At 37.9% G+C, this 14,264-nt stretch overlaps 1 protein-coding gene across 2 annotated transcripts; it reads left to right on the forward strand.

Moving 5' to 3' along the window:
- Positions 1 to 806: 806 nt before the first annotated feature.
- On the forward strand, positions 807 to 6,922 carry LOC306877932 (ubiquitin-conjugating enzyme E2 S). 2 transcript variants are annotated; one of them, XM_079429981.1, is made up of 5 exons: positions 807 to 1,086; positions 1,224 to 1,293; positions 1,783 to 1,930; positions 2,014 to 2,204; positions 5,390 to 6,919. In XM_079429981.1, exons 2-5 carry the CDS (start codon positions 1,291 to 1,293, stop codon positions 5,735 to 5,737), a joined length of 690 nt encoding a protein of 229 aa, XP_079286107.1. In that variant the 5' UTR covers positions 807 to 1,086; positions 1,224 to 1,290; the 3' UTR covers positions 5,738 to 6,919. The 2 variants fall into 2 exon arrangements, with proteins under 2 accessions (XP_079286107.1, XP_079286108.1); XM_079429982.1 differs by having other exon boundaries at positions 816 to 1,086; positions 1,227 to 1,293; positions 5,390 to 6,922.
- Positions 6,923 to 14,264: the final 7,342 nt, after the last annotated feature.

Below are 14,264 nucleotides of genomic sequence, written 5' to 3' on the forward strand. Positions count from 1 at the left end.
TGACTTTTTATATTTTATATGATAAATTTGCTATTTTCTTTACAATGTGTTTTATAAAAATTATAATTTTATTATTATTATTATTATCATTAATAATAATAAATATTGTATTGATAAATAAATAGTCAGTAAAACAATAAAATACAGTCATTTTTATGTTGCTTTGCACTGTGTTTATTTGTTTTCTACACAGCAACACCGCAAATGCTTTGGCAATATAAATGTAAAAATATTTGTCATAAAACGGAAATTGAAACAACAATAATAATTATTATTATTATTATTATAAACAGGGATCCTCAGAAGGCCTCAGAACTCTTTTGGCCTTTGGGTTGGCATTACAGATTTTACTGACATGGAGGTCTTTACAGAAAACAACAACAACAACAACAAAATAACCTGTGGCTAATGCTTGGGTTTTATTTTATTCACAGGGAATAGTTGCTGTGAGTTAATGTATGAACATGTGACTCAAGTTATTTTAAATATACAAGATGGCTCATCGTAACAAGCTACAAATTATTTAGTTTAAATAAAAAAAACCCTTGTTGATGTTATTTCTAAGTCTTTCATTGGATCATGAATTGAAACAACATTCGTCCCTGCCTTTGGGAGGGCATGAGTTATTCAAACGCACCTATTACCAAAGAGCATTTCTCGCATTCTCAACTTTCTCTGGTCCGTCAGGGTTCCAAGGTCTACGTCGTCAGCGTAACCCAAGCGTCTGATTGGCTAGAGGGATTTAATCGTTGCGCACGTGCAATGCTTCTCGGATTCTGATTGGTTAAACCGCTTTCGAACTGCTTAGACGAATTGTATTTTTGTTCCTGTGTCAAAAGGACTGCTAGCTGATAACAGGCTACGGCAGTTAGCTATCGAACAAACCAACTTTATCAGACGAAATTGACAACACATTGGACTTTAAAACATTTAGACGGCACATTTCATCTGAGGACAACATCGGATAGCAGTTTCATAAAAGAAAGCTCTGGAGAGTAGCTAGCTATCTTCATTAACTTACTCAGCAAGCCCATCGTTAGCTTAGCCTGGTTTGGTAGCAACACCAGCAAGCTGACCGACATTACAGTGAGAAATAGGTTTTGATAACTTGTAATTCCTTTAAACGTCTTTGTATAATTTGCAGTCTTGATTGATTGCAACTTTTTGATTCGTTATCGGTGGTTTCCGTCGGTCTCGTTGTGGATCACCGGCCGGTTGGGTAGCAGTTAGCCAAGTTTTCTCATTTGAGACTCATTTGCTGGCTATTATAAAACCCCACACAGCTGGAAAATGGTACGTTTAATTTCAAAATCGATGAATGGTGCTTCTAATTCAGTTAATATAAGAAACTAGTTTTTTTCTCATTACTTTTTAGCGGTTTAACGTTAGGTCGTATATCATCAGAAGATACAAGCTGTAACTTATTAATTTACGACTAAAACTTTATAATTCACTTAGTTGATTTATTTTTTTCGGCCTGTTTTGACTTTAATTTGTACGTTTTCACTGTCTTGAGCCAATAGAAAAGATTATACTTCTGATGTTGAACTAAAGTTAGCAGTCATGTGCTATTCGTTGAAGTACTTGGTATTGGATAATTAATTTTGTTGCTGAAAATAAGTGTATTTTCAGGATTTTTGTTTTTCTAAACCTGCCATAAAACTAAACAGATATTGGTTTTAGTCGACTTGTTTGTTGTCGGTTTTTTTTGTCATGAATGTGGGCAGGTTCACCAGCAAATGTCACTTTGTAGCTATTAATGCTGTACATGCTTTTTTGTAGAATTCAAACGTGGAGAACTTGCCGCCTCAAGTGTTGAGACTCGTCTATAAAGAGGTTTCTGCCTTGGCAGCAGACCCCCCAGAGGGGATCAAAATCTACCCCAGTGAAGAGGATATCACAGAGCTGCATACTTCCATTGAGGGCCCAGGTTAGTAGTGCGTTTTATTACTTTTCCTTTTTAAGGACCGTAGCATAACTTAACAATTGACCTTTTCCCCTGTTTCACAACAGAAGGAACTCCGTATGCAGGAGGGGTGTTCCGGATGCGTTTGGTCCTTGGGAAGGATTTTCCTGCTGCACCTCCCAGAGGCTATTTCCTCACAAAGATTTTCCATCCTAATGTTGGGCACAAGGGTGAGATCTGTGTCAATGTGCTGAAAAGAGACTGGAAGGCAGAGCTGGGCCTTAGACATGTATTGTTAGTAAGTAGCATTTTAACTCTTTTTACTATCCTGGTAAACCTATATTTAAATGCTGGTAAAAATTCCCTAACTATATATAGCATATATATATGGCATGTACAAATGTACATGGTTTCTCTTTTTTATTTTTTTTGTCAGTACTATAAAACACTAAATTGCCCATTTTGTTTAAAACTGTTTTGTAAAAGATAAAAAATAATCTGAAATGCAAAGTTATTCTATTATGCATGCAAGTATGCCTGTCATATCATATTTAATTGCCCATATTTTAGTTTTTTTTTCATAATAGTAACACTGATTTCACTCTGTTAGTCTATAGGTTTTAAACACAGGCAACAATATCTGAACTGTGCATTTTCTTGATGAAATTGCTGTATAATAACACCATGAATTACAATAAGGGTTTAAGTAAAAATAAATACAAGTACACTAGAAACTATGCAACAAGACGACAAAAATAAAACTGTCTTCTGTGTCAATTCTGATGGAGCATCTCACTCCAAGGGTGTACTTCAATTTTTTCACCTAATGCAGGGCTTAAAGTTCTCCGGCTTGCGGCTGTGGGGAAAAAAAAGAGTCCTCCTACATTTGTTGATCACTTGTTGATATCACGTTCGAGTTCATGAGTTCGCCTACCAATTGTATGAGAGGAACACAGCTTTCACTTTCAAACAAACTAACATTACTATCCAATCAGAAATTAAATTGCTGCTCGTATAAACACGAGATGCACATAATAGTCGCAGCTGATGAATGCAGAAGAAGCCTTAGTCTCGGGCACGACGCTTTGAAAAAGCTTAGAGGCGCAATGATCAAAGATGTCCATCTAACGACATTTTTACATAAAACTATTTTAAAAGCAGTGGAGCTTTGTAAACCGCTCAGAGTAATCACGTCATCTCCATAAGAAGGTTGATTTGTACATCGCGATTTCAAAAGAAAAGTTTCTGAGCCAAATATTAAAATTAGATGATTTAAACGTAGTTAGAATTACATAATACATCACCAGGCCGTTGTCGCCCTCTGCAGGTATTTGTTATAATATAGGCATATTACAATGTATTTTAAGTGTTGTTCAACAAAACCATGTACTTGGTTTTGATACTTTATTTGAGCCAATTATTACTGCCTCATCGTTAGTTTATATGTAAATACACTCATATTAGTCTGTTTTTTACTTTGGTCTATTTGTATTACTAATAAATAGCAGATTACTCAATTGTCAAAATAATCAGTAGATTGCTTGATTAGCAAAATGATCGTTAGTTAAACCCTAGATTAGTTTCAGAAACAACTGCATAGTTTTACTTTTTGTGATTTTAAAAGACAATTTCCTAAAGTCTTAAAACAAGTATCTGTATTTTGTCTCATCTCGTGAGCTAAGTATATTGTCACACCCTTAGTGTCAATAAGCGGTGATATAGCACATAATTTTCCAAGTGTATGGTATGGCTTTCATTCTTCAGGTCAATCATAAATTCATGAGGAAAAACAAAAGCAGTTTGAATAAGGAAAGCAATAACTTTGCCGTTGTATCCTTTCAAATTTATAGTTGCCACAGTCATTGCATTCTTTGCATGTGCTGCACTTTATTTGTGCCATATTGTTTTATTAGTCTATTTATTAGAATTTGAAAGATAATAACAATATTGTGTGATATCACAAAGTGAAATCTGATTTTACTCCTTAAACCAAAACAGTAGTGCTTAAAGTCCTTAAATCCTGGAATTTAATTTTGCAGTATCTGTACGAACCCTGTTTAAGTTACCAGTTCTTGGAGCATTTTAATGCTTTTTTTGTTGTTAACTGAACTGTAGTTTTTTTTTTTGTAGTAAACTGTCTTTTTATATTTCCTATCTTATATTAATTTTCTAGTATTTAATTTTGCCATTATTTCTTTTGAATGAAACAATTTCAGATATTTCATGTTTTAGATTGTAGGTCATCTTGTACCCTGTCGAGGACAAGCTAACCAGCAAAACTTGATATCAAAAGCATCCTAAATGTTACATGTGTTTGCACCATATTGTAGAGTAACCTTTCTTGTTATTGCTGTTTCAAATAGCCCACCATAGTCTGTAGTCTGAGCCTGTCAAGGGCTATTGGCAATGGCAGATACAATACGTTACTAGTTAGTTTCAAGTAATCATTTTCAAATAATGTTTTTTTTTTTTTCGCCAAATAACTCTGTGTATATGTCCATCCCCCCCAACCCCCAGAAAAAAGTTCAGGCTCAGGAATTTACTTTTTTTTTTTTTACTTGAACCCCTGCTAATGTATATGTTTGTGTAAGGATGTGTGTGTATAAGTAAATGGATGTGTATGTTAAATTTATTTTAAATAATAAACTATATTTTCTCTCCGAAAGTCTGAAAACATAGTGGCCACAAATTTCTATTTTGCACTAACAAACAGACACACAACTTTTATAAAACACAAAACAATATTGTCATTGATCTCTATGCCCCTCTCCCCCTTATGACTGGTGGATATATTAAAGGGTTACTCCACCCCAAAATGAAAATTTTGTCATTAATCACTTACCCCCATGTCGTTCCAAACCCATAAAAGCTTTGTTCGTCTTCGGAACACAATTTAAGAAATTTTGGATGAAAACTGGGAGACTTGTGTCTGTCCCATTGCCTGTCAAACAATTAACACCGTCAAGGCCCAGAAAAGTATGAAAGACATCGTCAGAATAGTCCATCTGCTATCAATGGTTCAACCGTAATTTTACAAAGCTAGATGAATACTTTGTATGAATACTCTTTGCCATTTTGGAGAGTATCCGCTGGCCGCAAACTGTGTACGCTGTTCTGTGTCAGCTGCACCACACGGATAATTTAAATATCTTAGATTGTGTTTCGAAGACGAACAAAGCTCTTACAGGTTTGGAACAACATGGTTAATGAATGATGTGATTAATGACAATTTTCTTTTTGGTTATGTGGAGTAACCCTTTAAAAAAAAAAAAAATGGATTGATAATTCAAGTGTAGCAGTATTGTACAGCAATGACAACACTTTCCGCCTAGACTAGATTGAGGAATGGGATAGGAATGAGAATTCCATGAAAAGACCATCGGATATTGTTAAGTTCTTAACTTCCAAAATGGTAAGTTTTTGTGTACTGTATTATGGAACTTATATTTATCATCCACACCCTTCTAATTCTTTCTTTCACAGACTGTCAAGTGCCTTCTGATCCATCCTAACCCAGAGTCGGCCCTGAACGAAGAGGCTGGGAGATTACTTTTGGAGGACTATAAAGAGTATGCATCCCGTGCTCACCTTCTAACAGAGATCCATGCTATGGGAGGCACGTCAGGGGCCCCTCAAGAGCCTGCTGATGGACCTCAACCCAAAAAGCATGCAGGAGACCCAAACAAACGTGTAGCCGGGGCTGGTTTGGTAACAAATGGTGTTGCCGCCAACACTTTAAGTAACAGCAGCTCCAGCGGCATGAGCAGTAGCAATACTAATATAGTTGCAAAGAAGAAAACGGATAAAAAACGAGCTCTGAGGCGGCTATAAGAGAGAATGAATCTGTGCTTTTTGTGTATATATAAATATTGATGTGTGCAGACCACCTTTTCTCCTCCTTAATCTGTCTTACCATTTTTAGGATAACACATTCATTTTGTCTTGCTCCTACCAGATCACTCCTTTCGTTTTTGTTCACTTGTCTCTTTCAACTTGCTCTCAGGACTTGAACTGTCTTTGACAATTCTCTCCGTTTCGTTCACAACAGGGGTTTTCATCTGTGTTTCAGAAGTTTTACAATTGTTTAGAGTATGAAAACAGTAGTAAAAGTTTTGACAGTTCATTTGTGGCCTCGAGTTATCATGACCATAAGCAGGATTTTGGTGTGTACTGTCAGCACAGAATTTATAATATTTAGATTGCAGGTGTGATGGGACAGTCACTGTAATGCTGTCCTGTTGTAGTTGGACTGAACGTATTTTTTCTTTTTTTAATGAAGTATAGTACATTGCACAGAATATGACCGTTGTGCGTGTTTGTGGTGAAAGAGATGCAGGATCAGGAATAACAGAGAGGGAGTTAAAATGTGGTCTGAATATTAGTCGTATATGAATATTATGTTTGTTTATTTTTTTTATATGTGTGGTATTCTTTTAATTGTTTCCAGTTTTTACTAAATCTGTCTGTTCGTGTCTATTTTGTAGTTCACTTTTCAAAAGGCCTTTTTCCATTTTTAAGTGCACTGCTATATTTCCCTGACACTGATGTTTGAGTCTTTAAAGCCTTTAGGCCAGTCAGGGTAGAGCAATGGGGCTAATAGTTAATCTTGAAATATGAGCCAGAAGCAGTGTTCAGTCTCATCTTTGAAATGAAGTAGTTTGGTTATACTTTTCAATAAGAACATTAATCCCTTTTTATATGACCACAGCTGCAATTTTCTCTGGCTCTACTGGTCTCTCAATCAAAAGGCTAAGGAATCTTCTCTGGTAGTCTGTTGTTGCCCGTTGTTACATTATATGGGGCCAAAGTTCCCAAAGATCCTCTCTAACAAGTGATATGAACTTTGGACAAGATGTGTTTGCAGAAACAGTTTGCCCATATTTAAAAGTTTGTGGATAAACAATAGGGCATTTTGTGGCCATTATTTAAGTTATTTAAATTAATAAGAAATAAAGGAATTTAGGGAGCAATTTGATTCTTCCTCTTATTTATTAAAGAAAAGCTGTGTTAGTCTATATTTGTTCTGTTCTTGTGTGTTTGTTGGACAACTGAAACTGAGGAAGGAAAGTAGTTTATCTTTGACTTGTGTTGGGTTTTTCTTTTTCAATTAACTTGCCAGTTAAGGGAGTAGTTCGCACAGAAATGAAAATTTACTCCGCCTCAGGTCATCCAAGATATAGATGATTTTATTTCTTCAAACCGATTTCTTCAGAACAGATTTTGAGAAATGTACATCACTTGCTCACCAATGATTCGAGTGGAGTGAATGTGTGCTGTCAGAAGGAGGTTCCAAATAGCTAATAAAAACAAAACGATTATTCCAAAAAAGATATTTTTGATGCATTATGAGAGCTCTCTGACCCTCCCATAGACCGCAGTGAAATTAACACGATCAAACGTAGCAAGGAGATCAGTGAAATAATCCATGTCCGGGGTTCAACCGTAATTTTACGACGCTACGGGAATACTTTTTGTACTCAAAGAAAACGAAAATAACGACTTTATTCTACAATTCGTCTCCTCTGCGTCACCGGAGAGCATCCACTGAACGCAAACCACACGGATGTTTTTCTACGTTAATTTACGCTTTGATTTGATTGAAAACAGTACATCCGTGTGGTGCTGCTGACACAGAACAGCATACGCAGTTTGCGTCCAGTGGATGCTCTCCAAAATGGCGCTACGGTGAGTAATTAATGACTATTTTCATTTTGGGGTGGAGTAACCCTTTAAAATAATTGTTTCTGGCTAAAATATGCGTTCTTTATCCATAACATTGCATTCTTCGGTTAAAGTTGTCTGTATCAGGAGAGAAATATGCACTGATCAAGCTCTGTGAACAAGTGAAAATGAAACCAATATGCTGGTGGTTTTTGCTGGGAGCGGATAACCATGGATTATGACCAGCAGTGATGGTTTAAAGGTGTAAAAACAAACCCCAATGATAGATGGGTTTCATTTGCGTCACAAGATGTTAATTGTTAGACTGGAGTTGTGCGGATATTGTGATGCTTTTATCAGCTGTTTTGATTCATTCTGATGGCACCCATTCACTGCAGATTATCCATTGGGGAGCAAAAGATGCTAAAATGATACATTCCTCCAAATCTGTTCCGATTAAAAGAAAAACTGAAACTAAATCTAGGATGGCCTGAAGGGAAGTACATTTTCAGCAAAATTTCATGTATGGGTAAACTATTCCATAAAGTGTTCTGTACATGTTCTCCAGGTGTGCATTTACATCTGCCCAGTGTTTCATTTAGTCCAGGTGATTTGTGCAAAATTTGAGGTGATATGTTCACTTTTTCATAAAAGCATGAAACTTGGTACAATTGTGCAGGTTAGTGCCCTGAACATTTTCAGAAATGGAGCCATCACGAAAACACCTTGTGGTTGCCATGGCAACCATTTTACTTTCCGCCATACCCAAATGATGGATTTTGTGTCAAATCTCCTGAACCAATCATGATAACACAAAGTGTTATGATAGAGTATAGTTCCTTTAAGGAAGGTTCTCGTTTATGTTATGCTGCCCCTTTAAGGGCTGTATATGCATTGTGAATGACACATCCCCATTATGCGTTGTGATGCAAGGAAGAAGGTGAAAATAACGTTTCTCAGTTCAGTTAACCATTGTCTGGCCTCCGTTTATTACAGAAAAGGTGATGTCTACCCCTATGTTTTGATGGCCAAGGATTACAATGATACCATATACAGCAACATAAACTGTTCCGGTGAAGAGTTGTGGTGAAATCAGCAATGTAAGAAGGAAATAACAGTATCTGAGCGATGAGCATCACAGTGTTTACAGATGTCCATATTATGGCTATACATTTTTTTTCTTTCTTTCTTTGATAATTAACTGTTTTATTCAATAGAAGGTTGTTTTAATTCATTACATTTATATAGAGCTTTTCTGGGTACTCAAAGCGCTTTACATGGAAGGGGGAATCTCCTCAACCACCACCAATGTGTAGCATCCACCTGGATGATGTGACAGCAGCCATATTGTGCCAGAATGCCCACCACACCAACTTAACTAATATTCTATTCAATAGTACAATAAAAGATTGTTTTCAAGAATACAATTTATTTCAGCGATATAAAAAAAATATCTTAAGTGTATTATTCCTTACCTCACAGATAGAGTCAGGTAGGAGGTAGTATGTTTCCAATACATTCTTGTTCTCTCAACAATGCTCTAACATCACAAGCAAATGGCAACGCAATCTTGCTAAACTGTGTCCTGTCTGCACCTCTTCTGCGGCATCTCTGTCATTTTCTGTGGGTCGCTGGAATTGTCAGTCAGCTTTCAACAAACTTCATTGTGGCCATTGCTTCTCAGCCTACTCTTAGTATCCTGAGACCTGGATTCATACAGAAGACTCCGCAACCCCTGCTGTTCTCTCTAACAACTTCCCTTTCTCACACGCCCCATCAGGTTGGAAGGGTACTGGTCTTCTCATTTCTAATAATTAGAAATACTCAACCCACTCTTCCCTATGCAATAAAAATTATTTTGAGTTTCATGCTATTATGTTAACAGCTCCTGTTAAACTCCATATTGTAATGATTTATCACCTTCCTGGTCATATGAGGAGCTGTATGGGCTCCTGTCCTCATTCTCTGTGGATGACAGTCCACTCGTAGTCTTTGGTGACTTCAAAATCCACCTGGAGAAGCCTTACACTGCAGACTTCCACTTCCACTCCTAACTTCATTCGATCTCAAATGGCTTACCACCACAAGCACTAACGAATCAGACAACCAGCTTGACTTAATTTGCACATGCAATTGTGTCATAGACAACATTTGGTATAACCTCTAGACATCTCTGCTCATTTCTTTATTACATTGATTTAACCTATATATTACTATCTGTGTGCCAAAATTCCTCTACCAGTTACTTTTAGGCAAAACCTATGCTCCCTTTCACCCTTCCATCTTTCCTCTGTAGTGTCACCCTCTCTTCCCTCACTCACCCATTTCTAATCTCTGGATGTAAATACAGCAACTGACACTATGATCCACTTTAACTTCTTGTCAAGACAATATCTGTCTAGACAGGCCAGTGCATACAACTCCTAACCTAAAAAGCTGCCCTATGTATCATCATCTTTACTGTATTTTTGCTGAGCAGTCTTTTGGGTGGCTCGCCAGTGTTAATGTCAATGTGTAAATTAACTTCTCTAATACAAAAAATTAGAGCTTGACGAAGAATTTTGTGGGGAGAAGAATTTATTGAAGATGGTAGTGTAGCAGTTCTTCAATAGCGTTGTTAGCTTGTCTTCTTTCAAACAATCTTAAACCTTGTTTGAATTTATAATTTTATACCTGAAGACAAAATGGCTAGAAACCTTCCCGCTGGATATTCCCGCTGGATATCCTGCAATCTACAAAACATTCCTGAGGATTGCTGTTCCTTTGTTATTCTAATGGAATGGACCATTTGGTTACTTTTATAGACACAGTTACATTTATTTTTTTCACAGAATGACCAACCGAACTTTAACCAATCGGATTTCAGCAGCGGCCATTCAACTGAGACTGCTTTGCTGTCAGTCACTGTAGCCCTGCAAATAGTGAAAGCTGATTCCAAATCATCAGTTCTTATTCTGATGGATCTATCCGCCACTTTTGACTCTGAATCATCAGATTATCCTGTCTACCATCACCGGATCTGCACGCCACTGGTTTGAATCTTATCTCACACGTAGGTCTTTCCTGGGGAGGAGAGGTATCCAAAGAATATCATCTGGCCACAGGGTTACTCTTCACCATATGATCTACATCACTGGGACCCATTATACAAGCACATGGTTTCTCCTACCAAATTCTACCATTGATGACTATTAATCATTTCAACCACACAATCCAATAGTAGCTGCATGGATCTCAGGCTGCCTGGCAAAAATCTCGGCATGGATGAAGGAACATCACCTGCAACTCAACCGGCAAAGACTGAGCTTCTCATTTTCCCTGCCACTCCGACTCTATAGCATGATTTCATCATCCTGCTAGGTTCATAAAAAATTATTATTTGGTGACCAGATGACCTTCAAGGACCATATTGTAAAGACAGCTTAATCAAGCAGGTATGCACTGCACAACATAAGGAGGATCAGGCCCTTCCAAACAGAGGATGCTGCACAACTACTTGCCCAGACCCTTGTCATTTCTAGGCTGGGCTATTGCAAAGCTCTTCTAGCTGGACTTCCAACATGCGCAATCAAACCTCGACAAATGTTTCAGAATGCAGTGGCACGACTGGTCTACAATGGGCCCACTTCACACCTCTCTTTATCTCCCTGCACTGGCTACTGGTTGCAGCTCGCATCAAGTTCAAGACATTGATGTTTGCGTACAGAATAGCCTCTACATCCCCTCCAGAAGCATCTGTAAGTAAGTGATGCCTCGTGGTAACATCACCAGAAAGGCATTTTCATTCACCTTTCCTGGCTGGTGAAATGATCATCCAACACCTGCAGTAATTAACAGAACACCCGACACGTTATCTGACAGCAACACTAATTTAATCTCATACCTGACCCATTTGACATAAAAAGGGTGATCCGAACTGCACCTGCATTAAATCTCCTACACGAGGTAGAAAAAAACTCATTAAAACTTTTATTCAAATTGTGAATAGATTAAATACAGAAAGCGAGCAAAGAGTGCCCCCTTTAATATAATCACTACAGCTGTCAATCAGTGGCAGCGTGATTGGCTACATTGCTCAGCGTGTACTGGACCGAGTCAAAATAGTCTTCGTTTTTGGACCCGCAACCCGACCGGGCTTGTCACCGTCTGGCCCGCACCCATACCACACCCTACACATAAATATTATTCCACCCGTTTCATCAAATTTTAGCGATTCACCTGTGTGTAGCCACCCGCATACAGGACTCTGGCTTCCCCCTTGTGGACAACATAATAGACAACTCTGGCCCCAGAGAGTGATTGTAAATTAAGTTTACATGAAATATGTTTCATTCTGCATCTTCTGAGATTTCATTGTAATCCTTCTCATAAAGTCACTAAATTAACCATTAACTGTTCATCCGATTGCATTGCCATCTGCGTGTGATGTTAGAGCGTTGTTGAGAGAAAACAAGAATGTATTGGAAATATACTACCGCCCACCTGACTCTGCCTGAGAGAAAAATACACTTACCTGAGATGTTTTTTTTTAAATATCTCTGAAATATATGATAGTATTCTTGAAAACAATCTTTTAATGTATTATTGAATAAAATATTAGTTAATTATCAAAGAAAGAAAAAAATAATAGCCACAATATGGACTTTTATAAATGCTGTGATACTGTGATTTACTTCTCACATTATTTCACCATTAACCCCTTCACCTGAACAGTTTATGTTGCTGTATATGGTATAATTGTAATCCTTGACCATCAAAACATAGGGGTATATGTCACCTTTTCTATGTTATCATGTTTGGTTCAGGAGACATGACACAAAATGTGACATGAAAAAGTGAACATTATTTTCACATATCACCTGCACTAATTGGCATCTTACCGTTCAGGCTGCTTTCACTCAGCAATATTTGCTTTTGTAACATTGTATAATGATGGAGACGCGCAGATGGTTAAAAACAAGCTGTTCGGTGTATTTCGCCCCTTGAAACATTTTATGGTTTCCCCCCATATTCAGAGAGCGCATTGCGGGCTGTAATTTGTGCGGGTTATGAACAGGTGATCGGCCAAAACAGCGGCCCACCCACCTGTATAGGAATAGCTAAGTGCACACCGGCTAATTGCTGTCTGTAGGAAGGAAAGCCGACGAGGGGGAAGATATGAGCCTGAAGTACATATACAATAATAGAAAAAATTCTAAGCTTTTATTTAAATCAATGAGGTTTCACATTTCATTGGGTTGCACAATAGGCCTAAACTAGTTTGCAAAACGGCTCTCCCTTTTCACCTGTGAGAATCACAGCATCAAGAAAAGCATAAATGAATTGCTCTACTAGCACAGAGTGGTTAATTTTTCATGCCCTCAGTGGATTATGTGCAGATTGCATCGCTCTCCATGGTGCTGAAATGGCGATTGACGGCTGTCGATTAGCTAGAGGCATCTGCATGTGTCTCTATCGCAGCAGAGGATATGATTATTAACCCGAGCACATTTGTTTGATATTAGATTGGGTGCAGATTAATTAAACGAAATATTTATCACCAATTTAATCAAGCATGTAATTGCCTAGCCCTAGATGATTAATCTGAGATAACTAAGGACTTGTAATGCATTTATTGCAAAGAGTATTTTATGCAGATTGAATCAATGAAAATATCTATATAAATGTACATCGTGCAGTACCTAATTTATTACACGTGTTTATTATTATTATTTTTTAAGTACTTATGTGAATGGCTTTTATTATAGGTTGTGCCACATAATAGGCAATGGCTATGTCATCATGCAGGGTGGTGTTTTTTTTTTTTTGCATTCTTTTGCAAACCCCTCCATGCCTTGCTGTTTTTCTGCAACCCATTCTTGTGTTCTTTAAGGGTAAGGAAGCAAGATTATTAGAGTCACAAACAAAATGACACCGTCGCCATGGCAACCGATCAGTGTGTCTCCCTTCAGCACACACTCACACACCATATTGCTTAGCCAGCCATAATCGTGGCAAGGATGAGTAGTAGTTTGAGAAACGAAACACTTGAAGCGGTCGGGAATCAAGCCCTCATCAACGCCGTCTCGCGAAACCAATAAACGCACTATTCATCGCAGCGGACCTCTGTGAGAACACCCGCCTCATTCCACCGGTGTTTCGTGACGGGGTCGGAATGTTCTTGTGTGCACACTTTGCAGGCGGCGTCGATTAACGGCATCGTTAAGGAGCAACACCGAGAAAACAACGCAATCGGTGCAGTCCGTTATTCTGAGCGCTATTAAACACACAGGAGGGACTTAGGAAGAGGTGATCTCACCTGGAATACTTTCACAGTACATAACGTTAACACGCAAATAAGTTGTGCACGATCTGAAAATCGATGCTTTATCTGTAGTACGAACATGGAAACAACTGGGGTAGGTGAGAGAAAATCCTGGAAAGAAATTAGTGACTATAACTGTTGTTTTGTTACCAAAAGACGAGACTACCAGCTGTAGGGAAGTGCTGCAACAGTTTGTGGAAATAAGAGAATTTCTCAGCCATCATCGTCGCTCAGGGTTGAATAAGATGTGAGACTGGCGCTGTCGTGAGGAGCGGCACAATCAGCACAGGTAAGTCTCTCAAGTTGAACTAGATTTCTGCAAGTCACCTAATTGACTGATCAGACGTCTATGTTTCGTGATTTGCGCTGAAAAAAAAAAAAAACGAATGTTAG

The sequence above is a fragment of the Barbus barbus genome (assembly GCF_936440315.1).
Source record: "Barbus barbus genome assembly, chromosome: 12".
Lineage (NCBI taxonomy): Eukaryota > Metazoa > Chordata > Actinopteri > Cypriniformes > Cyprinidae > Barbus > Barbus barbus.